Below are 26,377 nucleotides of genomic sequence, written 5' to 3' on the forward strand. Positions count from 1 at the left end.
TAGGTATAACCCTACATATACTGTAATTGAGTAGGTAAAGTTTATTCATTCTTACATGAGAACAACTCATACTTGTTGGTATTAATGACTAAGCCTATCTCCTTAAATTTATCAACGATTAATTGGATATCCCTCAGCACTTCATCTACTCTTCCACAAATTGTACCATCATCTAAGTACCACATATTCAGTGATAATTCAAGGGGTGAGGTACGTTTATGTATAGCTAGACTGAATAACAAAGAGCCCAAAGGATCACTCTGTTGCATACCGATCTGCGACGAGAACGACGTTGACTTGCAAAATTATTTATGGTGCCAAAAATTACACTGATGAAGAAAAGGATAACGACTAGGGATGCATTCTCTTTCATGTTATAATTATTTTTATTAAATAAAAAAAAAAAATCTGATAAAATAACATCTTTTTTCATGGTATTAAAGGCCTTATTAATATCTAGCTATAACATAATGTTATCCGAACCGGACAAATTTCGGGATTCAGCAAACTCTTTAAAAAAAATTATATAAATTGGTTAAAGATTTTGCTAATCTAATGCCATTATCTTCGACAAACAATGTTGTGAGTTCCTTCAAATGCTGTGGCCGAACCTATAACTTCCAAAATTTCTTTTACTGTAACCGCAAGGTCTGGGCTTGAGAGATCTGGTTCTGTAGGAAAGGACAAGTTGCGAGGCGACGCAGGATGTTTATATTTTAAAGCAGTAGCGTATCCAAATCTCAAAGAGCGAATCCGTCATCAAAAGTCAGAAACCTAACGACACCTCTCAAGTCTTCGTCCTTTCCCTCAATAACACTAACTAATGTTAGAGTTATTGAGGGCAAGGACAAAAGAGAAATAACAACTCAGAATCGGTTCTACTACTTGCTATGTGGTAAATGAGGGTAAATGATTATTTTGTCTGTGTGATATATCTCCGAAATCAAGTTTCTTCTTTATAGTGATGAGTATTAAAAATTACTATTTTTTACTAAATATACTTGATTAGCAGCGCTATTGACTATTAACAAAAAATCGATGTTATAGCGATCGTCTGTACTTAGTTACATTCGTACACACTCATATTGGTTATATACCTTTGACTCTTATACGAACAATTACTCTAAAAACAAGGAATAACAGAATCTTTGCAATTACTAATGAATTACTTAAAGGATTAGTAGAAGCGTACAGCAACTGAAATTACTAGTTGAATGATTTGAAAATCATTTAAATAATTTTAGTGAATTGCTTAGTTGAATAATTATATAATTGTTCGTGTATTAGTAAAATTGAATATAGCTGGTATAGGTCATGCTCTTTGTCTATTTAGTTTCTGATGAGTTTTAAAATAACAACAAATCAACTTTTTTTCTCTCCGTTCATATTACCTAAGAACAAGTATTTCACTCGATTTCACTAAAGTCTGCAACCACAGAGTAGATAGAAATGGAATAGAACAATTAAAATTCCAGACAAATTATCATATTGAAGACTAGGCATCATGGTTTCCGACCTTAGCCTGGTCCACAACGGAAAAAACGTACTGGAAAAAAAATGGAATAGAACAAATTCAAATTTATTGTGTATTCCAGACAAATTATCTTTTTGAAGACTAGGCAGCATGGTCTCCGACCTTAGCCTGTTCCAAACGGAACAAACGTACTAAAAAAAAAAAAAATCAAATTTATTGAACAAGTATACAGCAAGTAAAAAGACAATCTTCTAAGAATTCGAATTTGCAATAAGATATAATGTGGAGTGACTCTTTATTAATTGTATTTATATCAATCTGTACAGCGTTTTTGGGAGAAGGTAAAGTGTACATATCTAAAATATGTAAATTATCGAGTCCTTTTAATCGAAATAAATTATTAGAATGATTATATCTACAACATTACTTTTATCGCAACAATAATAGTTAACATTAACTTCTCGACATCCCATCAATTACAATCATGAGCACATTCTTACGTTTTTATCCACGTCTTCTGGGTAACTATTAATGAGGTAAATTAGATAAATTTTATTTGGTTAGGTTAGGTTAGTGTTGTGTGTAATACATAAGAATGGGTGACATATAAAGTCCTCAAGAGGTAACATACTCACTTTCACTTTTTTAATATTTGTGAGGATAATATTAGGGATGCTAATATCATTATCAAACCTGCAATAGGCATTGTTCTTTATTTTAAATAAAATAATTGTGTAAGTAAAATAAAATATGTGAGTTGGGGGTCAAATGTCAAGTCTATTGCTATCATAATCACAATGTTCAGGGGGGGAAGGTATTGTTAGTAATGTGGTTGTCCTCCACATAGTTCCCCCTGGAAACCCTTGTGCTGAATTCCATAATGTATTCATCACGATAGGCTAACTGACCTGCATTTTCATTCTCACCTATCATCCCTCACTGGAGCCCCATCAGCTTATACCAATAGTGCAGATGGGGTTACCATTCCATTATCATACATTAAAAAAAACAATGTTCAACAAAATTATTGACTACTAAAGGGATATGGTTAATATTTGTGAACATGTAATGTCAATGTGTTTATTAACTAAGTATTTATCATTACAGGTTTGACTTGGATATTGGTCTATAGAACAGAAAAATATCAGAAACTGAAAGTGGAAGTAGAGAGACAGAGTAAAAAATGTATGAGTCATAATTATATTTCTTCTAGTGATGATAACCAAGAATTAAATCAGATCAGTTGATCTAGTGTGAAGAATTTATTGGGGATTAACCATAATGATTTTCAATCTCTTGTGGTTGACTTAAATAGACTTTTTATAAAATTATGAAAATGGAATGGTAATCCCATCTGCACTATTGGTATTTGCTGGTGGTATCAGTGAGATAAATGAAGACATTGGTTTACCATATATTAACCTGACATGTTGCCATCAAAACTTCATTATTAATAATCCTTTTGCCTCCAATTTGAGGGTATATTGCTATTATAGGGCCATTAGCACCACCATCTGTGTTATTACTCTTTATAGGGAAGGGAAGGATTATGAGGTAATTTAATTTAAAGGCAGCATTTAGACTATCTGGTATTTGAATTTGTGGTCATGGATTGTTTTGTAGTGATTGCAATTTTAAGTCTAACTTTCTTCAAACAACCCCAGAGGCAGCTTTTAATAATATTAAAATACATCCTAGCCTTTAATTTAACAATTATTTACAGTGGAAAAACGCAAAGAAGCTCATGGTGATTCTTTAGATAAACAGCATAAAAAGAAAATTGAAAGAGAGGAGGAAAGATTAAAGAATAATAATAGAGATCTATCTTTGGTAAAAATGAAGTCAATGTTTGCTATTGGCTTTGCCTTCACAGCTTTACTTAGCATGTTTAATAGTATGTAAGTGAGCCATTTTTCTCAAAACCTATATATAAACTTTATTAATTACATACATCTTGAATAAGTTTTAAGAGTTTGCATAAAATGTATGCAAAAATATTGTAACAAAATGTACTTGTTACAAAATTAACATAGTACTAAAAATGTATACCTCCCTGCATGATAATTTTTTCACAACTTATTAAAATAAGTCACTAAACTGATAAAAATACAAATAAGTAAAATAACTTATTGTATCAAGGTTGAAATAGATTTCTGAGAGAAAAGTTATGAACAAGAAGTAAAGAACAACTCCAACAGATCCTATTTTATTTGCTTTGATGAATCCTAAATTAGTATTATATGAATAAGTAAAAAAAAAAAAAAAACAATAATTATAATATATAAAAGTTTGTAATAATATTAATGCCATACTTTTTATATCTTCCTAAATAAAAAATGTTTTTTCAGTACAAAGTAAGATGGATTGTTTCAGTTAGACTAAGCTCTGTGTATTAAAACTGCTTTTGTATAAAAAAAAAAAAAACCAGTGATAAAATGCACATCATAATAATATAATAAAATGTGTATAATTGTTTTGCAGATTTGATGGTCGAGTTGTGGCAAAGCTTCCATTTTACCCAATTTCCTGGATACAGGGCTTAAGCCATAGAAACTTATCAGGCGATGATTATACCGATTGTTCATTTATATTCCTATATATTTTGTGCACAATGAGTATAAGGTAAAATAATAATCTATTAAGGTCTATGCAGATAAGAGACAAATTTTAGCATACTCTTTTTCTGTTAAAGTATTGTAGAATGCATTAAATTGCATGAATCTGTGCAAGTCCACAGTTATTTTATACTAGTTTTGTCCTAAAAGAAGTCCTCCTGCATGGACCTTTACTGTTACAATAAGAAAGTAGTGACAAAATGTAGTAAATACAATTATCATCATCATCATCATATCAGCTTTTCACTGTCCACTGCTGAACATAAGCCTACCCCTTTGTTGCCAATAATTGCCACGCTTGGCAGGTGGATTTGTAAATATCAATTTAATATAATTGTAATAGTAACAACGGGGATAGCCCACTTACGTGAACCTCTTTCCGCTTGACACATAAGCTTATGGGTTCATCTTTTTTTCAAAGGGCACACTGAAATACCTATATCGCACCGACACCTCATAGGGCCCGGTGTAAAATGTAGATAAAATAAAAAAAACATACCTATAGCCTAAACGGTCGCGTGCAACGCGTTTCAGAGATATTTTCTTCCATGAACACTCATTTTATAGAATGAGATCCCTGACTAAAGTATGAGGTTTTTCAAAAAAGGGGTAAAGAGGTTTCTTTAGGGTCGACAACGCTCGTAATACCCCAGGTTTTGCGGGCGTTCATAGGCTACGGTAACCGCTTACCATCAGGTGGGCCGTATGCTTTGCTACCTCAATAATATAAAAAAGAACATTCTATTTTGTGATCATCATACTAATAAATTTCTACTTTTTACAGACAAAACATTCAGAAACTTTTAGGTTTTGCTCCATCTCGTGCAGCATCTAAGCAAGGAGGTGCACTGTTTGCACCCCCACCAGCGCAATTTAAGTAATAGAAATTAAATTGTTCAATAATTTATTTAAAATTATCATTAAATGTGTCTAATTCAATAATTGTATTATTTACATTATCCAATTTTGAGTTCACATATGACTGTAAATTACTATGACTAATAGATATTGAACTCTACTAATGGCTCATTAATTAGTAGTCTATCAAATCCCAGTCTCGTTAAGTCTATTGTCGAATAATGACTATCAATTATTAATTCTGCAATAGCTCGCCCTATACCTGGAGCATGTTGACAACCTAAAAGAAACATATAGTAATTACAATATTGCATTGAAAGTACTTATATATATATATATATATATATATATATATATATATATATATATACACAGAAGTGATTCTCAACCACTGTGCCGCGGCACTTTTATGTGCCGCCAAATTTTGCAAATATTAAAAATTTTTGTCATAAACTATTTATGCAGTGTGTTGTAGTAAGTAAATATTTTTTATCTTTTTCTTTGTGTACCGCCAAATTTTGAAATCGTTAAATATGTGGCGCAACAAAAAAAAAGGTTGAGAATCACTGATATACAGGGTGTCGGGTTTCATGTGGTCCAAACGAAAACTATCGATAGAGGGGGTCCAAGGGCTTCTCTAAACACCCCCAGATGTTCAGAAGATCATGATGATCAGAAGTGGAATGATCCAGATTTTATCAACTCTATTTTGTGAACTGACGAATCGAAATTTACTAGGAGTGGAGTTTTTAATATGCATTACACTCACGCATGGTCGAGGACAAATCCAAGAGTACTTCTAATGACGTCATTTTAGCTAAGTGCGAGTGAGACAGCGTCCTCACGTCCCTTTTACTCAGCTACCTAAGGGGCGCTTTTATGATTACGGTTGCACTTGTAGTTACTATCTGAGAGTAAACTTTTTAATGCCATATGAAATAATTTTATTTCGTTTTTGACGAAATAAAACTATTTCCATACTATATATTTATTTAAATTTTTTTTTTTATTTAGGTGTCTGTTTGTACAGGCTAATCTCTGAAACTGTTGGACCGATTAACATGAATTTTGCATGGTGGTACTTTACATTCCTGGTCAACTTTTTAGATACTTTTATTCACGAAAAATTAGAGTTCCTGTGCGATAGTTAAACTATAGTAACTTATACAGCTTTGTACACAATCTACTTAAGTCATTTTGACTTAAGGCAAAGAGTGAGATCGACACGTTATTTGTTAATTTTAGTTCAGTATTCCCAGACATAATAAATAGGTAGGTACATACATCGATACATACTAAACAGGAATAATAAATACCACGCAGACAAAGTCACGGGCATCAGTACTAAATACACCAATGCTCATAATTAGTTGTTTAAGTTTTGAATCACTAAATTCGTTAAGTACATATAGAAAAACAGATTATAAAGATAACATTCAGTGTTGAAAAATAATCTGCGTTGCTTACCATATTTACCGAATCCCGCCGCTATATATAAATTGTTATGATATGGATGTGGGCCCAAAATACCAGTATCATCGTATGTATTGCAATCTTGTAATTCGCTAGAAAATGTTCGTACCTGTAATACATATTTTAAAAAATTGAGTTGTATTTAGATTTCAAAGTAAATATATATAAAAATAAATGTGTAGTGTCATTTAGCTAATATAATAAAATTGTAAATTGAAGTTTACATAGCAGATATTTTAGAAAAAAATATATGAACCTTAAGAGCAATAGAAACCAAATCAGTAATTTTTGAACTTTTGTATCTGTTTGTTTGTATTAAACATACATTCAGGCATCACGCGAAAATTACTAAATTAAATTTGATGCGTTTTAACAGAGCTGTGTTTTTAAAGATGTAACTTAAAATCTGGTGCATGGTGCTGTTTATAGTGATAGGTATGCCATCTAGAAGTAAATATCAAATTCCGCACATACGAAGTTGCGGGAAAACTTAATGTATTGTACAAAATACAGAAAAATTGCGCAAGTGCGGTTGCGAGAAATAATCATTTTGATGTCACTCGGTGGCGCCGCACCTATATAGCCAGTGACCTTAAAGATTTTATTTTATTCCTATAATATAGGTACCTGAGTTCCAATTGTATTTGGAAATCTGTTGTTTAATGATGGCTCTATTATATTTTTATAATAGTCTTCTTTGGATAATGTTTTGCTGTCTTCTGCCATTAACGGGACTAGCCCACAAAACAAGTCATCATCTAAACCATTTCTTCTTAACCATAAACCACTGGTATCCATAATAACTGGAGTATTAAGACCAGTTTTTTTAGCTTCGTTTTCGATAGAATACACTTCATATTCTCTTTGAAAAAAGAAAATAAAAATAAATTATATTTGAGTAAATACAATCTACCTATTAACAAAGATAGAGAAAATGCATACCATATGTTTTAGTATATGTACTACTGAAGCAAGTACAATCATATGATGCGTCTCACGAAATGATTTGGAAATACAATTTATTATTTTAAAAAAACAGGAAAACTTGCAGCTAGCTTGATAAATATATTCAGAAAGGTAATGTAAAGCCCATTAAGTTTAACACAAATTAAGTGAGGTATTTTTTAGAAAATAATATGTTATACATCTCCAAATAATTTTGTATTATCAAATTTTTTAAGACCGAATCTTTAGTATAAAACAGATTTATTAAATATAAATCTGTTCATTCACAATCACGAGAAGAGAGTGTTCATAACAAAGTTCACAACAAGACTATTTTTAAAGTCGTTCAGAAATATTGGAAAGTTGTTTTTTTAAATTGACTGATAAGGCAGACTTGGCCAGTCTTCAGCATCAACACTCTTAAGTTTTTAATATAAAATATATAAGAATTAAATATTAAATAAGTACCTAGATTCTATAGGTAAAGGTATTGATAGTAATCCGTCACTTTGCCCCACTTTGGCTAATTTTGCAATCTCTCCTGACTTATGCCCTGCTGCCAATATACACGCAGCAAATTTGATAGTATGTTCTTCGTTATCAGGTGTTCTATATATAACTCTACTAATTTTTTCAAATGTTCCAGGAGCTACACCTTCCATTAGAACATCACGTTGTTTTTCCATTTCAAATCCAACTACTTCACCATTTATGTAAATAGTTCCAAGTTGCTGTGATTTTTGTATAAATCCTTTTAATAATGCCCAAGGATTAATAACTCCTTCTGATTCCAAACCAATACAACCTTAAACAAGTCAGTTTATTCCGTCAATTTTGGATTCACTTGAATCAGCTTTAATAATTATTTAGTAAGAACTAGGAATATTATTTTTTTACAATTCGTGTTTAAAACAAATATGAATTATTTAAAAATACATAATGAATAAAAGAAAGCATTAGCAGTACCCGTATTCACATTATAAAATATTTCCAATATTCAGAGGTATATTCAATAAGCAATATATATATATTGTTTATTAATAGTAAAGTATCGAGTCCTTGGATTCATTCATCTTGAGTAAATGCACATACTATCATACATTCACATTTGCTTATTATCTTGATGATTTATATTATGAAGCATCACCATACATATGATTTGTTTTTTTTTTTTTTTTTTGTGAAAGGAAAAGCCAGTATAACACAGATATAAGGCATTAATGGGGTCATCTCATGTGATGGGCTCAAAAAATAGTTTTTTTTTTTCATAAACTGCTTTCTTAACATGTCTAGAATACGGTAGTAAAGTGATTTAAAAAAAATTCGAAGTCGTTTTAAAGATGCAGCAGTTAGAACAAAGAGCTGTTCGGAGCGCTGACTTGGCAGTCGGAGTCCGGGCCTACTGTGTACAGTCGGCTCGATACCGGGCACTCTTTTATACATATATACGCTCATACAAGTTTCTACAGGCTTAAAAAGGAATTTCTATAGTTATTAAATATTTTACCGAAGTAATATTTAAACTTGGTTTAACTTCGAAGAAACAAATTATTTATTTTCATAATGAGTGGACGGAAAGGAAGTACAAGTGGAAATGTTTATTCTGGTCGTAGTTAAAGAAGAAAGTTTAGTGGACCAGGCATCGCTGATTGAGGGTAAGTTAAGATTTAAGTGGAATTGAAACTTTAAACACGTTTTTCTCAAAACTGGGTGTTTCAAACTTTTCTCCATCATATCTTAAAACGGCTTAACCGAATGACTTGAAATTTGTAGAGTACACTCAGCATATACAAACAAATGAACCAGTCAAAAATTCCCAAAATTTAGATTTTTTATAGCAAAAAAAACATAAAATAGTTCATAAAATTCACAACTTTTTTCAAATGTCTACCAAAAGTCAAATTTTTGGTATATTCATTTGTTAAAAGTTTATTCAGTGCACTCAGGCTTACAGATTAAAACGCCGCTATTTTTTTGTTTCAGATAAGCCAATTAGTTGGAATCGTGGAGGAAGTGCGAGCCCATTTTGCGAGGCCCATTCGTGTGAGGCGGAGGTGTTCAGGACATTGTAACTCATGTTCTACACAATATTTTTAGCTTAAAATTTATATTTATACTGTCGATATATATGTTAATAAATGATAATGAACTTAAAGCTTTGTCTATTTATTTGTCGTAGAAAAAAAATCCTAAAAAACAGACCATCACATGGGATGACCCCTTTAAACCTCGACACGACAGCGGCTTGCGCTTGTTAACAAATATATATATTTTTAGATTTAAATTTATACATAATAAGTGTTTACAGTCTGCTGTCATTTTAAGTCCATTAATATAAGTGTGTACAAGTGCTATTTAAAAAAGTTATAATAATCCAGCTTACCTAATTGTACGTCTTTAGTATTTATCCATGGATATCTTATTTTAATTTCATCAGAAGTCAGTAATTCATTTTTGAAACCATATTCTTTTTGTATAGTAACAGTTTCTTCTAATTTATCTGCATATTTTTCACCAGCTAATACTAAGTAGCCATTTGGATTATATTGAACATCCACATCATTACCTAAATTTTCTTTAGCTGTCCTTATGAATTCAGTACCATATTGGGACAAATAAAAATTTTCAGGCAAAGAAAAATGTCGAGTAAGTGTTCCAAGTGATATATTGTTTTGTATATTTGTATACTGAAATAAAAAATTCTTTATAGACTCTAATGTATACAATATTTTACCTGTCTTTTCCCTATAAGACAAAAATTGTGAGATAATAGTAATATGTAAAAGTATATACATAAGTGATAAATTTTATTAGCTAGGGTGTTAAATTTAAAATTGCAATTAGTATAGTGATTTTTATCAAACATTAATTTGGTACACTTATATACAATTGTAATTTGATGAATAAACATTTATCTGGGCATTAGAAAGAATAATAATGTAAAATGTATATTATTATACAATAAACATTCTAAATTGATTATTAAAATAATTATATGATCATAAGTATAGGTGCACTTGTTCGCACACATGCACACACATACACACAAAGTATAATAAATAACATGTACGTTCAAAAAATATTATTATGCATTTTAACATATTAATGTACATTATGTTATTCCTTATGATGATTGAAGTTAGTGATATATTAATTATGTTTATTTCATTTTATTTCTGAGGAGGGGGGCCTGGTGATCTAAGATACAGGCAGCTTACTGTCCAATTTAGACCCCAGTCTCACACAACTATGTTTTATTTCATGTTATTTTTGCCAATTGAATTGTAATATGGTTGTGGTGGAAAAATAAAAAATATATCTCTGATGGCAAATGGTTACTGAAGTTTATAAACGCCAGTAACACTAGAGGTGTCACAAGTGCATTGTCGACCCTGAAGAAATCTTAATACATTGTTTTTGAAAAAATCTACTTCTACCATCTACGATGGTGAGTGGTGTGATGATAAAAAGTGGTTGTGGGCATCACTTCAAACAATTCTTCAGAACAAAATCCATTAATTCCAGTTCTTATTGACATGCAGGAAATAGCTAGAATGCATAAATGCATGATGTAGGATTGTAAACTTTAACAGTTAATAATTGTGTAGTTAATTATACCATAATAGGTACTTGTTATTAAGTATCATGTATACTCACAGTGATATCCTTTTCTAATACTACTATAGACAAACCATCAGCAGCTCTTTTTTTCAACCAGTACGCTGTTGCTGAACCAATGAAACCACCTCCAATAATAACAATGTCTACATGTTCAGGATAAATAGTCGACCTCTTATTAATACCTAGAAATTCTGGAACATCTTTTGCAACTACTTTCCAAGTTTTAACAAAAGGATTATCTTTTCTATAATGTCGTATGCATAAATTTAGGATATTATTACTGTAAGGTCTTAGTATATTTTTATTTGCGTGTACGATATGATTGAAAAATTTAACGGAGAGCATTATAAATGTTTATTTTATTTAATTCAGTGACTTTTCTACTTTATTTGGTTTATAAAAAAGTTTATAATAAAATTTTTATCCATTATTTGACATTGATAGTGTCAGTTTGACCTGAGAGTGTCAGTCTGATATTAGGAATTACTTTCTTATTTGGCTTTGGCAAGCACTGGTAAAAATTAAGTTTATTATTTTAATATATCAACAAATTAAAATTAAATCAAATTAACAATTTATTTTTTTATTGTAAACTTCAGGAATTATTAAAAAAAAAAAATAACAGTGAACATATAAAAATGTGCTGCGATGTAGTCCCGATATAGAATGAGCCGCAATTTCTTTTCGCGTTTTATTGTAAGGGGCTATTAATAGAACTTATTAATGGAGTGATGAATAGAATAGCATTACTTAATTACAAAAGCTTAATTGCGATTGCCAACCCGCCTGTCAATCGTGGCTAAACTTTTCCAATAGAGCAAAGTTTATATTCAGCAGAGGACAGTTAATAATAATAAAACGAATATATAAAATACGCAACATTTATATGATATACATGTTTGTAGTACTTCTGATAGTGCAGGTATTCATAGGAGGCGTTTACCAACAGGAGGGCCGTGTGTTTCTTTGCCACCATTTTTTATGTTACTTACAGCTCACCTGATGGAAAGTGGTAATCGTCGTCTACAGACATGAGCAGTACATCATAACAGAGTATATTGCTTCGCCCATGATATCCTTGATATATGAATGCTCAAGCAAAAGACTTTTGTACAAAGTCTCCCTCTTTTTGTAGTGGTTTAATGGACAACACTAGTCTCTTGGGGGGAAAGGGATTGTTAGTAATGGGGTAAAATAGCCCCATTACTAGCAATGTATCCTGTCAGATCGACCTCCACGTGGTTCCCCCTGGAAACCATCGTGAACAATTCTTGTTGAATTCATCACGATGGACTAACTGACCTACTTCATCCTCACCTATCATCCTTCACCGGTGCACTGCCGGTATATATCCATATATATATATCGATAGCGCGGGTGGGATTACCATTCCATTATCACCCATTAAAAAAAAAAAAACACTAGTCTCTTGCCAATATTGAAAAAGAAAAAAAAAAATAGAAAATGCTTATGCTATTCGTCTGTAATGTCAATGTCAAATGGCTAAAGAAGAGACGTAGGTTGTGTGAATTTTGTTTTAAATTTGAAATTGACCATTTCTTTGACATTTTAAATTCCAGTGAAGATATTTATTCAGAGTGAATATGTGATAATAAAAAGTGTTTTCGCAGCGCTTATAGTTTGATAACTCGCTGGCTGTCAAAAGAATAAGGTATAATACACGGGCGAGCCGAGGGAGCAAGCATGTTATTATTACACTTTTGTGAATAATTGTTCAATAGTATTTTAATAGATTTGCCATGGATTCTAAATATGCGGCAATTGGAGGTGTTAATGAGCTCAGAAAGAAAGCAGCAAATGTTGATAATATAAAAGTAAAGAAATTAAAACTGTGTAAAGAAAATGCACAAGCAAATATACACGTGCTTCAAAATGGTAAAGAAAAACAAACTAAAGTTTTGCCTAAAATTGTATCCAGTGAAGATATTCAAGAGGCAAGGAGAAAATTACCCGTGTATTCTGTTCGTGGCAGGTATTAATCTTTATTAATATTATAAGGGCATTTCTCTTTATACTGGATGTTTATATATAATTATATTTTATTTAGGAAATGTATATATCCACATATTTAATAATATATAGGAGATGAAACAAAAATATTTCACTTTCGAAAATAATATGCATTTTCTGAAAAATCTGTATAGAGAACTGTGACCTATGTCAGGTGAAATTGTGTACATAAGTGAAAAATACTATTTAATCCTCAAAATTTAATCTTTTTTATTTCATAAAATTATGGAGCTTAGTTCTAAGTAATTGAACAATAAAGAAATGAACAAAAAAAATTAGTCTTTTTATAATATTCCATTCATACTGAAACTGTAATTTTGAAATCTTAAATGTAATTAGTATCAATAAAAATGACATTCAATAAAAGAAAGTTTAAGTGGTTGAGTTTTACACTTTAAAATCGGACTCATTATAATTTAATTAGTGATTATTGAAATGTGATACAAATAGATAAATAAAATAGTATCAAGAATTTGGTCTTGATGTTTTTCAAAAGCATTTGCGAATCATATTTGTGCAATATTCTATTCCCTTCTAATTATATTTGGATTAGCCAGTTAATATTACTTGGTCCATTGTCAACTTTTTAGTTACAGAACATTCGGACTTTGATACAGATTTTGCCATCTTATTCATCAATCATCTCAATAACACTCAATTATGTTTTCCTTTTTCATTTTAAAATTTTTGAGAGTTCTTTTTTCATTGGTGCCATACTTAAAACACATCTCTACATATGACAATGGCAAACAATATACAGACAGTCCTCTAGTAGTAGAAACAATACCTTGTTAAGAGGCAGGAGACATTTGTTAAGTTAATGATTAAAAAAATTTTCATAATTTTATAATTCAATTAATTTTTAAAAGATTAGTTTGATTTCATTGAGTGTTAACATAAAATGTATTTGAGTTATTTTGCAGTACACAGGGATAATTTATCTATTATGAGGATATAAGCTTTCTAAGGTATCAACATAGTACATAAAAAGAAACAAAAATAATCCTTACTATTGGACTATCAGCTGTTAGGTATTAACATGAGTTTTACAATGGAATGCTTATGTAGCATTAAAGAAAGCAGCATCCAGACACCAATGGAGGCAAAAGTGCAAATTTTCAGATTATAATTTGATACTTTTACTCATGAAGCTCTTTTCAGTCAAATAAACAAAATTGTATAATGCCCCACAGCCTAAGAATGAGCAGTCTATTGCAGTTCTTAAGATTAATGATATTTTATATTTCAGATTAATAGAGGAGATAAAGAAACATCAAACTATGATATTAATTGGAGAAACAGGTAGTGGTAAAACTACCCAGATTCCCCAATTGATACATGAATACAGACTTGAGGGTAATGGAGCTATAGCCATAACTCAACCACGAAGGGTAGCAGCTATCACAATAGCGTTTCGTGTTGCAGCTGAAATGAACACTGAAATTGGTGCCATAGTTGGGTGGGTTTTGATGCTGTAATATATCTCTGAATTATTTTTATATGCCATATTTTATGACATATACTTGTAATGAAATCCAGAAAACAAAAAGTTCATAACAATTTTTCTTTTAGAGAATTGAGTGAAATATAAAACTAGTTTACTTTTTTGTATTTTTTTCATGTTAACATATTTTACATAATTAATTCAAATAAATAAAATTTTCAGATATTGTGTGAGGTTTGAAGATGTTACCAGCATAAAAACTAAGGTTAAATATATGACTGATGGTATGTTACTCCGAGAAGCCATACTTGATCCATTGTTAAAAAGATATTCTATAGTGATATTAGATGAAGCTCATGAGCGCACTGTTAGCACTGATGTTCTATTTGGTATAGTTAAATTAGCACAAAAGGAAAGGAATGAAAAAAAATTAAATCCCTTAAAGGTATGTTTTAGTTATGTACTTATAAAGATTGTCTATGATAACATAGTTTGCCTCTTTAAAATCTAAAGAAATAAAAATGTGTGAGTCAAAATATTTACGAGGTTTCGGTCATCAAACGCACAAATGTATACACTCAAATTAGACATCAAACTTAAACAAATACAATGATTTGTCTTTTGACATGTTGTATTCCTAATTAATAGTATGGTGCTGCTTGTTTTCTATGAATGATGACTTTTTCAATTACGATTAATTGGCTAATAAATCTTAAATTAAATATTTGATAAGTAGGGACAATAAATAAAGTTTTCATGAGATTATTAATGTAAAATGAAAAAATATAAAGAAAAAAAAATTGGAGGTATTTTCCTCATAAACATAAACAGAACACCTTGTCAGTGTATGGCCCACTCATTAAAGTAAAACATTGGAGGGGTGTGCCATATTAACCTGATACTCTATATAAATTTGTAAATAATCAAAATAGCAGCTGACATTTAAAGTATCTTTGTATTAGGAAGTTATACTAGATAATAAATTACAAACAAAAGTACAATTATATTTTATAAATTTTGCTACAAAAAGTTGGAAGGAGGCATTAAAATCAGTTTTCAGAAATGTCAACACATTATGGACACCATGGACGTCACAGTGTATTTTATGATATATATGGTCCTGTTTATTAGTTTTAGTTATGTTCATTAGTGATAGTTACCACTTTCTAACAGATGGACTGTCAACTTGTTTGTCATTCAAAATTATAATATTATGTTTATTATATCAGCCGTCAACTGTCCATTGCTGAACATAGGCCTTCCCCGTAAGGGACAGTTTTGCCATGCTTGGCAGGCAGTTTGGCAACCACAGTCAGGCTTTTGGAAATGTTTTAAGAGCACACTGCTGGCTTTCCCTTGACCATAAGTTTCTTTAGTCGCTTCTTACGAAACTTACGGGAAAGGAACCGGTTGTCCATTCTATGCCGCGACCTACACAGCAGAATATTATGTTTGCAGTGATTTAATTCCTAAGAGTCACACTCTTGTAACTACTATTTTTTAGGTGATAATAATGTCTGCCACCATGGATGTAGATACCTTCAGACAATACTATGATAATTGTCCTGTTATTTATTTAGAAGGTAGAACCTATCCTGTGACTATTTATCATTCAAAAATGAAACAAGAAGATTATCAGTATGCTGCCGTTTGTACAATATTTCAACTCCATGCAACCACTCCATCCAGGTAGGTTATAATTAAAATAAATATTCATAATTCTGTTCATGGTATTTATGAAACTGAACAACGTTATTTAATCACTGTAACAATATGTTTGAATTGTTCACAATTAGTATTAATATTTCAATTATTCTCCGGAGTTATTTTGTTTATTACTTTGACTTTATTCAGAATTATAATTCTGAATAAAGTTTTCTTAAACTAAAACTTTAGATTGAATATGGTGCTTATATCACAGATATATAGATACGAAGCTTAAATATACACATTTTATAAAGAAATATAAGAATATGACATTGCTAAAATTATTATTCTATTAATGTTTCAGTCATGACTTCCTTGTATTTTTAACGGGTCAAGAAGAAATAGAGACAGTCATGTATAATATAAAACAAATTGCTAAAGTAAGTTTAGAACTCTAAATATACATTTGAAATTACTTAATAAATAAACATTATTTTTGTCTTTGCTCAAGTGGCTGATTTTTTATTGCAGGAAGCACCAGGACCTCCAATTAGAGTGTGCCCATTATATGCTGGTCTCCCAGCACAGAAACAGTTGCAAGTTTGGAAAGATACTCCACCGGGCATGCGAAAAATAATCCTAGCGACTAACATAGCTGAGGCATCGGTCACTATTCCAACTATAAAGTGTGTTATCGATACGGGTGTCGTTAAAGAAAGGTAATATTGATTACGTGCGTATGTACAGTGTTCTGTTTTATTATTACAGATTATCGATTTCTTATAAATATCTATGTTAAAACTGTTTAAAAAATAAATTTAAAGCCAGTCACTGATTCGCGAAATTCAGGTTAATTTTCCAACAAATATTTAGGTTCTGTTGAACTCACTTAAGAATTTAGTTTGATTAGATAGCGCATCATGACAAATTTCCACGACGGTTTCTAATAACGATCGCGTGGAGATCTAACTGACAGAATGTATTGCTAGCAACAGGGACTAACCCGACGGTGACATGGTAGTATATGAGTGGATGCGTGGCAGGACGTGGTGCGGCGCGTCGGGCGCGGAGCGGCTGCGCGTGAGCACGTGCTCGCAGGCGGCGGGGTGGCAGCGCGCCGGCCGCGCCGGCCGCACCGCCGCCGGCGCCGCCTACCGCCTCTACACCGCCGCCGACTTCGCCGCGCGCCCGCTGCACGCCACGCCGGAGATCGCCAGGTGCCACTAATAAATAGCTTTGTTTGGACTGGATATATTACATAGCGCTATCTTGTCGTAAATTGATCTTGTACTGTGGGTACTAAATGATTTACACATAGACAACACCTACACAATACAAACAGACATAGTTACCTATTTATGAATGCAATACAAATGCATGTTTAGAACAGGACAGATTAGAAAGTGAATCAAACGATTCATTTTGTAATTTTAGATAACTACATAGTCCCCCTTTTGTGGTATAGATTCGATTTTTATTTTAATATTCAATTACAGATGTCCGTTAGCACCGACCATACTGCTGTTAATAGCGGCAGGTATAGAGCCAAACACGTTCCCACTCATCGAGACACCACCGCTGGATTCTGTCAAATCTTCTTTATTGTTATTAAAAGAATTAGGTAAGTTTCTGTTATCAATTTAGCTCAAAATACTAACATAATGTATACGATCATATCTCTTATTAAATCATATGTTCAGGAGAAATTATATATTATATAATATCACCTTATGTACCTTATTGGCAAGTTAATTATTAACAAGTAATAACAGTTTTTATCTATATAAACATAAGGCTCAGATTGTAATTGTACATTGTGTTGATGCAGATAATTTAAAAATCAAGTAAAATTTCAGGTGCTATTGATAATGATGTAAATCCTAAATTGACCACTCTCGGTAAGAAGATGTCTATGTTTCCTATTGATCCTAAATATGCCAAGGTTTTGTTAAGCGCACCAGAGTATAATTGTTTAGAGGAGGTAAGAATTTATTAACTTTGTTTTTGTTTTGACCGTTATTGCAGAATATTAATCAGTTAGGTTTTTGCAGTACTACATATATCTTATTGATATCTTAATTATTGTTTGTTCATGCGCTTATTTTTAATTTGGCGCTACTTACTAGTATTTTCAAATAATATTTTTATTAATATTTACTAATATGAAAGTAACTGTTGTGAAAATGACTTTCTTTGTTGTAGTTTGTAAGATATTCACTATTTTTTATTATAATATCGTTAGCTAAACTTATAAAAATAATAAATTGTAATATCTATAAACTTAATAAAAATTATGTACTTTTGTTTATAGGCCTTAAGTTTGGTAGCAGTATTATCAAGTGAAAATATCTTTTATTCGCCAATGCACAAAAGAGAAGAAGCATTTAAGGTTAAACAAAAATTCATATCACCTCTAGGAGATCATCTCACTCTGCTGAATGTATACAAAGCTTTCTGCAAAGCAACACTGAAAAAGGTTTTTATGCTAATATATTATATTATTGTTTACTTTTTTTAAGAAAATATAAATTACAACTATATAGTAAAACAAGGCTATATCGTATCACTATTGACTAAATTAATTGATAAAGGAAATTGTCGTGTACTGTAGAAAATTATATGTAATTTATTTTATTTTTATTTTAGCAATGGTGCAAAGAGAATTTTCTCAATCATAAAAATCTTTCGTATGCGTGTGAGGTGCGACAACAGTTACTTACCGTCTGTCAAAGGTTAAATTTATCTGTATCCAGCTGTGGGCCCGCTACTGACCAGGTACAATGACGTTTTAAATATTTTTAATACTTAATAATATAATAAAAATTAGAATACAACGACGATATTGATGTATAAAAAATTACTACGATCACGATGTTGATAGACTTATAAGCAAGTTCGTTATTTATGGTAATTAACCAACTGCAGTCCAGTACTGGATACTGGATAGACCTTTCCAAAGGCACGCCACTAAACACGATTTTGGCCCTTGCTTACCAATTAATTATTGCAACTACTAAATTACTTGGTCTGTTTAAAAGTATACAGGGCAGGGATAAAGTGCGTAGTGATATCCTCGAAGTCCTTATTCGATTTTAAAAAAGATTGCAATTGTATATATTATTAGATATCTTGGGTGAAACAGTATACTCTGTTATGTCCATAGTACTGCTCATGTCTATAGGCGACGGTTACCACTTTCCATCAGGTAGGCGGTCAGTTTGTTTGCCATTCTAAGCTGCATAAAAAAAATTATTTGTATTTGTTTTTCATGATGTATGTGTACCCAGATTAGTGATTAGTAAATTCATTATTTCAGTTACTAAAGTGCTTACTGAGTGGGCTGTTTACAAACTGCGCGTGGTTGCGCGGCGGGCCAGGTATGGCGGCGGGGGCGCGGTACGTGACAGGCGCGGGGGCTGCGGCAAGCGTGCACCCCGCCAGCGTGCTTCACGCGGTCCGGCCCTCGCCCCCTGCCCTGCTGTACTCCGAGATGCTGCACACCCGCCGCACCTACCTCCTCACGGTTTCCGTGATACAGCCCCAGTGGTTGCACCAGGTCGCCCCCGAGTATGCTCGTCGGTGTCGCGCCAGTCGGTGACGGTGACCGAGTCGAACCGCTTTTGCCTCATTCTCACGGAAATTTCAGAAAACAATATGCAGCTAAACAATGTATCAACGGTTATATAAACAGATACTCGGTTTACTACCACTTGCTTATTCGGTGAGTTTTGTCTTAAAAAAAAAGTGTATATGTTGCAGTGTGAACAGGGTCTCTGTACACTCAATCGATTTGATATGTAGCTTACTGTAAATCTTACTTACTGTAAATGCCTATTGTCTTGAGGTTAACCCAACAATATTTTAGGTTAACTAAAATATCAAGTTGGTTGAGTGCGCGTACTATACATCTACCTCTTTATGGTTTGGGACCGAATTTTCATTGTTACGTATGTCATAGACGAAGAGGATCCGCCTAATAAAATTATATAATTTGTAATTAAGATATTGTTGTAGATCTAAATAAATTACTATCTGTGTAGATGTTATTGATTATTGTTTAATATATAATAAGCGTTAACATAATAAATATATAAATAATGGCATAGAAAATTTGGAATGTAAAATGTGGAATGTCTATTAGCAATAGATTTGATAACGGCTAATAATCCATTTTAATCATGTATTTTTAAATGTAATTTTTAGCAATGTTTTTAGTTTTCGATTTGAGCGTGTTTAATACTTTATATTTTAAGGTTTTGTATATCTTTGTTGTATTTGGAAAGTCTTAGAATATGTAAACATCGTTTTTAGACACGAATTAAATTATCGATATGATAGAACATGTTGTATAGTGTGTGTAGTACTGTGTTGCTTACAGCTTCCTATATGCCACTCCTGAGAATTAAAGCTGCGTTCACATACAGACGTCTCTTGTATGTACCAAATTTTAAAGAGAACTACATTTGTAGGCAAATATTAAAACATGAGCATTTACTTAGAAAATATAAAGAAAAATATATACATACAAGTTTTCACATACACATACTTACTTCTACATACTCTATTCTTCTCTCTTTGATCTTTATACGTACAAACTTGTACCTAATTTTTGTGTAAGCTATAGTCTGAATGCTCTCAATATATCGATCATGCTTTTTTACGTACTTAAGTATTTAACTAGCACTTTATTATTAATTCTAGAGAAATATTTACTGGTACACAAAGTAGGAATATAATGCGTATACTTCTAATTGAAATTCTTTTACAGCAATACTTTTAAGTGAAATCTGGGAATTTTTTGGCCGTCTCTGTTAACATAGTATGCGAAGTTATAAATATATAAATATAAATAAATTTAAACTAATCTTTCATCTTCGAGAAAAACGGTAAATGCTTTTCTCATTATCACTCTGGTGATGGAGCTCATTTATCGACGATCGTCTTATCGAGAGCCTATGCGTAGATTGCTTAATGTCCTTAATGGTTTATTACTTGTAGGGGAGCAACGCCCACAGTTGCTGCCGACTTTATTGTTTTCCTTAAAGTGATTTCTTAGCAATTTTGTTAAAAAGTTAAAAGCATCTTAGATGTTATATATACTTGTAATATCTATTGGCGGAATGGTGGTATTGTAATTTTGTTAAGTTGTTTTACAACCATCAGTGACCTATTTATTATTCATGAGTTCAATGAGCAAAATGAGGCGTAGTGTAGTGATTGCTCACTACACTATGAGATCTGTGTCTGTTTTATATTTGTTTGTGGCATTGTACCTCTCAAATTATTAAATTAAATCGTATTAAAAATGTCATTTTATATTTGAAAGCTTTTATATTTTAATAGTTATTTGATTTAATTGGTTTTTAATTGTAGTAAGAGGTAATTAGTTTACTTTTTTCATGTCGTATAAACATTTCTATGTTAAGAGGCCTTTAAAATTTGTCTTGTTTGCATAAAGCTATATAAAAAACGGGATCTTTGGAGTTCTGCTTCTAAAGAATTAAGGGTTTTGGTATACATTTTGGTTCCTGATTTATAAATAGATGGATTTATTCTTATGATAGCGTTTTTAAATTTCTATTTTGTCATTATTATTATGTATCAATTTAATTCTAATTTCCAAAACCGTTTATTAAAAAACGCTCATATGTAGAAGTTTGGGGTCGTTGTTATAGCAGTTCTATTTCAAATTTAATCTGAAGCTGGTATGACAACTTTACATTAACAATACTTTACTTAACTTTGCATGTAAAACTGGTATGGTATTGTAATTAAAACTTGGTAATTATTCTTAATCTAAACAAATTGTTCTTAATTGAATTCTACTTTTTACTAAATCTGACCGAAAGCATTTGAAAAACATTTAACAATAAGAATTTTGCTTAAAAATAATGAAGTTTAAAAATGTATTAAACATTTTTAAACTTGTAAAAAAATAAAGAATTTAGAAAAAAAAAGCCAGTGATAATATGTGTATTGTAATAGTCCTCTTAATAAAAAAATGGAATATAATATAGTATATTATTTAGATTATTATAAATTGACCAGTTATGTTTTTAAGACAGATTATTAACTAATTGGTATTTGTAGGTACTTATGAATAAGGAGAATATTTCTAAGCGATTTATTGTAATTTACCACAAAATGAGATGCAGCACATTAGTTTTTATTATCTACTTATATCAACTATCTATTTTTATATAATATAAATAACGTCAATGACTGTCGTTGTTTTGTTAGTATAGTATAAAGTTCGTAATCCATTTTGTATTGTTCCTATTAAATGATAAATTTATTTAACTTTTAATCTTAATATCTGGAAAACAATTAATTATTATTAATTATATAAATATAATGTAAAAATATAACAATTATAACATAGAGCTGACAACGGTAGGCGGTGATTTATATCTATTATTATTATCGTCTTTTGATTACACATTCAACATGATATTTTGCAATTTCGAAATATGAAAATTATATCTTTAAAATATACAATTTACGCCTATCGATTTAGGTTAGTTAAAATGTTTGTATTAATAAGTGCTCATTTTCGTGTTTACAGTTTTTAAATAATTGACGTTACAGACATCAAATAACCGATGGCTCTTTTCTACATTACTAGCGCCAATTTTGACATAGAAAGGGTTAAATTTGTTTATCTGTTGTATTATAAAATACCTACATCTTTTATACATTTCTACTGACAAAAAAGCTGTTTACAATATAACAATGTGGACTATATGTATTTTAATGTTTATGTGAATTATGTACATTAATACATATATAGATGTAAATTTTATATTATTAAAATGAAACTTATGTACAGAAACACTTACATTCCGATATTTTTTTTATAGGTAATAATGGAATGGTAACCCCACCCGCGCTATCGGTATACACCGGCGGGGTACCAGTGAAGTATGATAGATGAAGATGAATTAGTTCAGTTAGCCCATCGTGACGAATTCAACGAGAATTGTTCACGATGGTTTCCAGAGGGAACCACGTGGAGGTTGACCTGATTAGGGCTGATATTGTTAGCAATGGGGCTGTCAAACTCCATTGCTAACAATCCCTTTCTCCCATTCCGAGAAGATTGTAATATTGTCACATTGTAACTGGCAATTTTGCTCACGTTGCCGTGGAAATTTGAGAAAATCGCTTAGTTTTTTTTTCTTAATCTCACCTATATCATAGTAATATTTGTGTAAAATTTAAAACTTTTAATCTCAGCGGTATAGCTGTGAATTGTTAGTCAGTGTTACAGAAAGAAAAACGAGTTTAATTAATTTTACAAGTATTTATTTATCATTTAGTATGCTTTTTTATAAGAATCCACGAAATTTTGAACACAGATATAAGAACTTAATAATAGGATGGTGTTCAATAGATTGATGCATTATAGGAAGATAATCATAGAATTTTCATTGTACTTAAATTGATTGTATATTTAATGGCTTTTCATCATTCTTATACAGAGTATGTATAGGTCAAACCTATCATGCTATAATATTATAATGAATATATATGCATTCCCACTATTGAACATGGGTATCACATCGTAAGAGAAGAATATCAAAAACATTGGTTGGTCGGTTTCATTTCGAGTTTTCTTTGTCATGAATTGGCGTAGGTATAATTGTGCTTTGTTCCTTTAATCGCCTTTTACGACAGGGTGGAGATGAAATGTTTTTTTTAATGGATGATAATGGAATTGTAATCTTGCCTGCGCTATTGATTTACGTTGGCGGAGTACCAGTGAGTGATAGTTAAATCAGGATAAATTCACGTTTGTCAGCTTATTGTGATGAATACTTCAGGAATTACATACGATAGATTGCACGAAGAACCGCTTTGTGGTCGACGACTGTGGGGCTGTTAGTCTCCGTTATTAAAATTTCTTTTCCCTCCCCTCTCTGGGTACTTGAATTATTAATACGAACAGTATGGTTTTGTGGTCGATGTAGTGTGAAAGATTTAAAAAATATTTTTCTAGGGAGAACTTGCTTCGAGCCGAGAGAAATTAAAAAAATCCGATTCATGTAATGAAAACAATTGTTGATTATTTTAGATGCTTAACTCTTTCACTATTGTAACAATTATACTAAGTTGCTTTTATTAATTATAACATGGTGCTAATATTTTGTACTAATCGTATAGGTAACATGTAGCTACACTTAAGTGTCTAATTGAGTATATGTAAGTACTATTTTTACTGTTGACCCTTGAAGAATATGATATGAAATAAACAATACATCGCCAGTTTAAATTTGTTTTATTTTTTTATTGTAATAAAGGAGATGAAGTCTTTTTTGTTCTATGACAAATACAAACGGTCCTTTAACTACACACGTCATCACATTTTTAGTGTGTTATGCGCATTTTACACAATTATTAGTACAAGGTACTCGTGTATATTAAAAAAATAATTAAAAGTTTTTTTTTCTACAAAAATAGGAGACTAAATTCGATTGCATGAAAATCATTAAAACAGTGTAGAAAATAAATACTTAGGTACCGTCTAATTTATTTTTTGTGAAGTCCCAAACATTCCGTCTACTGCGTGATTTGTGACAATGTTTTCTATGTTGTATTTTATGCATCCAGTAACGAATTGGTGTAAACTCAGCTACTTGACGGCAGCAACAGAAGTAATTAATTAAAATACACTACATTAACTACAGTACTATACACTCAATTTATTATGATTTTTTGATAGGAATAACAATATTCAAGCTCTCATCTCAGTGGTGGAGAAATCTATTTACTGTATTAACATAGTATAAGTAATAGTACTATGGTAGTATTGGCAAAAATAAGTAAATAGGTAAATATAGGGTGCCGCAGATGTGTCACACGTGACTAATATATAATACCGTAAATATCAAATATCGAGACGCTTCATGATTTTTATATCTGACAGGGGAAGTTTTCCTTATAATTCGTCCAACTTGATAGATAAGTATAAAACTGTTAGAATAAACATAGGTATTTATACGATATGATATAAATAAGAAGTAGCTGCCATATAAATAACTTATTATTTGAGGTCGACTTAAATAACTCGGATATAATTGTTAAACAAAGCGTAGGTGCCTGTCTATTTAAATTATTGCAAATCGTTACTACAAACTAGCAGTGCGCGAATTTTGAATGATTTCGTTATTCGAATAATAACTAGTTTTATAATTCGGCTACTAAATTAGTAATATATTAATTTTCATTTTTGAATGATTTTACTAATTATTAATCTGATTTAAACTACTAATAATGATTATCCTATCCTATCCATTACCTTACCTAGGTGAAAATAGATGTCCAAAAAAAAACCAGCGGTCGACTCCTTTCATTTAGATATAGATTATAATAAATTACTACAAATTTACTTTGATAAGTATTAAAATTGCTACTTTTTACAAAATATAAGTAATATTGGTAACACGTTTGACTATTAACTAAAAAAGGACATTCCAAGAGATCGGGTTGACACGGCTACGTTCGTACCGATTCGTACATGAACACTACTAGGAGTGAGGCGTATTTATTATAACAGTTATAAATCACAAGTATTCGAAGATAACAGATAACAGTTGTTCTTGCAATACCATTATATCTGTTAAAAATATCATTAATTCACTATACTCATGTTATTCAACCACTGTCAACAATCAACATAATTTAGTATTCGATAACAGCCGGTCACTAATACAGCCTGAAATAACAGAACAACCAATAAAAAATTAAACAACTATTCTTGTCTTTGTCTTTTGTATAATATTGCCATATTGTTTTAGCTAAACGAGACATACATAGTATTTATTTGAAATAAACCAAAATTATAGTAATTCGTTTCATAAGAAGAAATCCTCTTTAAAAAGCGAATATTAATTAGATCGTATTATCTGTTATTTCGTTGATTAATTTAGCTCACTCACACCCATTTGATATACTGTTGCTAAAACGAGATGCACCTAATATTATACTTAAACTCATATTTGTATGTTATTTCCTTCATAATGGGCTGTGGTTGAAAAAGAACCTGTTATTTAATAACAGATAATGGTATCTGTTATTATTGCGTAAGAGTAACAGTAATAACAGATATTATGTTTGTCCTGTTATAACCCACATCTGAACATTACTAATAATGAATAGTTTTAGCGATTAGTAGAAACGTAGATTGAATGAAGTTTATAGTAGGATGAAATTTGTGGTCGAATAATTTGAAAATCAATCGAATAATCCAAATGAATTGCTCAGTCGAAT

General features: G+C 31.1%; 3 protein-coding genes across 5 annotated transcripts; 2 read left to right on the forward strand and 1 right to left on the reverse strand.

Moving 5' to 3' along the window:
- Positions 1-1,473: 1,473 nt before the first annotated feature.
- LOC113516792 (calcium load-activated calcium channel) lies at positions 1,474-5,031 on the forward strand. 2 transcript variants are annotated; one of them, XM_052900945.1, is made up of 6 exons: positions 1,488-1,573; positions 1,682-1,815; positions 2,582-2,659; positions 3,198-3,372; positions 3,956-4,096; positions 4,874-5,031. In XM_052900945.1, exons 2-6 carry the CDS (start codon positions 1,755-1,757, stop codon positions 4,968-4,970), a joined length of 552 nt encoding a protein of 183 aa, XP_052756905.1. In that variant the 5' UTR covers positions 1,488-1,573; positions 1,682-1,754; the 3' UTR covers positions 4,971-5,031. The 2 variants fall into 2 exon arrangements, with proteins under 2 accessions (XP_052756906.1, XP_052756905.1); XM_052900946.1 differs by lacking the exon at positions 2,582-2,659 and having other exon boundaries at positions 1,474-1,573.
- LOC113516791 (FAD-dependent oxidoreductase domain-containing protein 1) lies at positions 4,977-11,459 on the reverse strand. Of its 2 annotated transcripts, none has more exons than XM_052900943.1 (6): positions 11,023-11,459; positions 9,749-10,052; positions 7,834-8,170; positions 7,044-7,282; positions 6,415-6,525; positions 4,977-5,227 (listed from the first exon to the last, which is right to left on the reverse strand). In XM_052900943.1, exons 1-6 carry the CDS (start codon positions 11,329-11,331, stop codon positions 5,088-5,090), a joined length of 1,440 nt encoding a protein of 479 aa, XP_052756903.1. In that variant the 5' UTR covers positions 11,332-11,459; the 3' UTR covers positions 4,977-5,087. The 2 variants fall into 2 exon arrangements, with proteins under 2 accessions (XP_052756903.1, XP_052756904.1); XM_052900944.1 differs by lacking the exon at positions 4,977-5,227 and adding an exon at positions 5,402-5,811.
- A 1,020-nt stretch (positions 11,460-12,479) lies between these two features.
- On the forward strand, positions 12,480-24,380 carry LOC113516887 (ATP-dependent RNA helicase DHX33). The gene is made up of 12 exons (XM_031907922.2): positions 12,480-12,979; positions 14,267-14,476; positions 14,684-14,906; positions 15,966-16,150; positions 16,473-16,548; positions 16,640-16,827; positions 17,152-17,325; positions 17,605-17,729; positions 17,965-18,089; positions 18,420-18,584; positions 18,755-18,883; positions 19,425-24,380. Exons 1-12 carry the CDS (start codon positions 12,747-12,749, stop codon positions 19,704-19,706), a joined length of 2,115 nt encoding a protein of 704 aa, XP_031763782.1. The 5' UTR covers positions 12,480-12,746; the 3' UTR covers positions 19,707-24,380.
- The last annotated feature ends 1,997 nt before the right edge of the window (positions 24,381-26,377 follow it).

Source organism: Galleria mellonella, unplaced genomic scaffold (genome assembly GCF_026898425.1).
Source record: "Galleria mellonella isolate WM207_F2 unplaced genomic scaffold, CSIRO_AGI_GalMel_v1 utg72, whole genome shotgun sequence".
Lineage (NCBI taxonomy): Eukaryota > Metazoa > Arthropoda > Insecta > Lepidoptera > Pyralidae > Galleria > Galleria mellonella.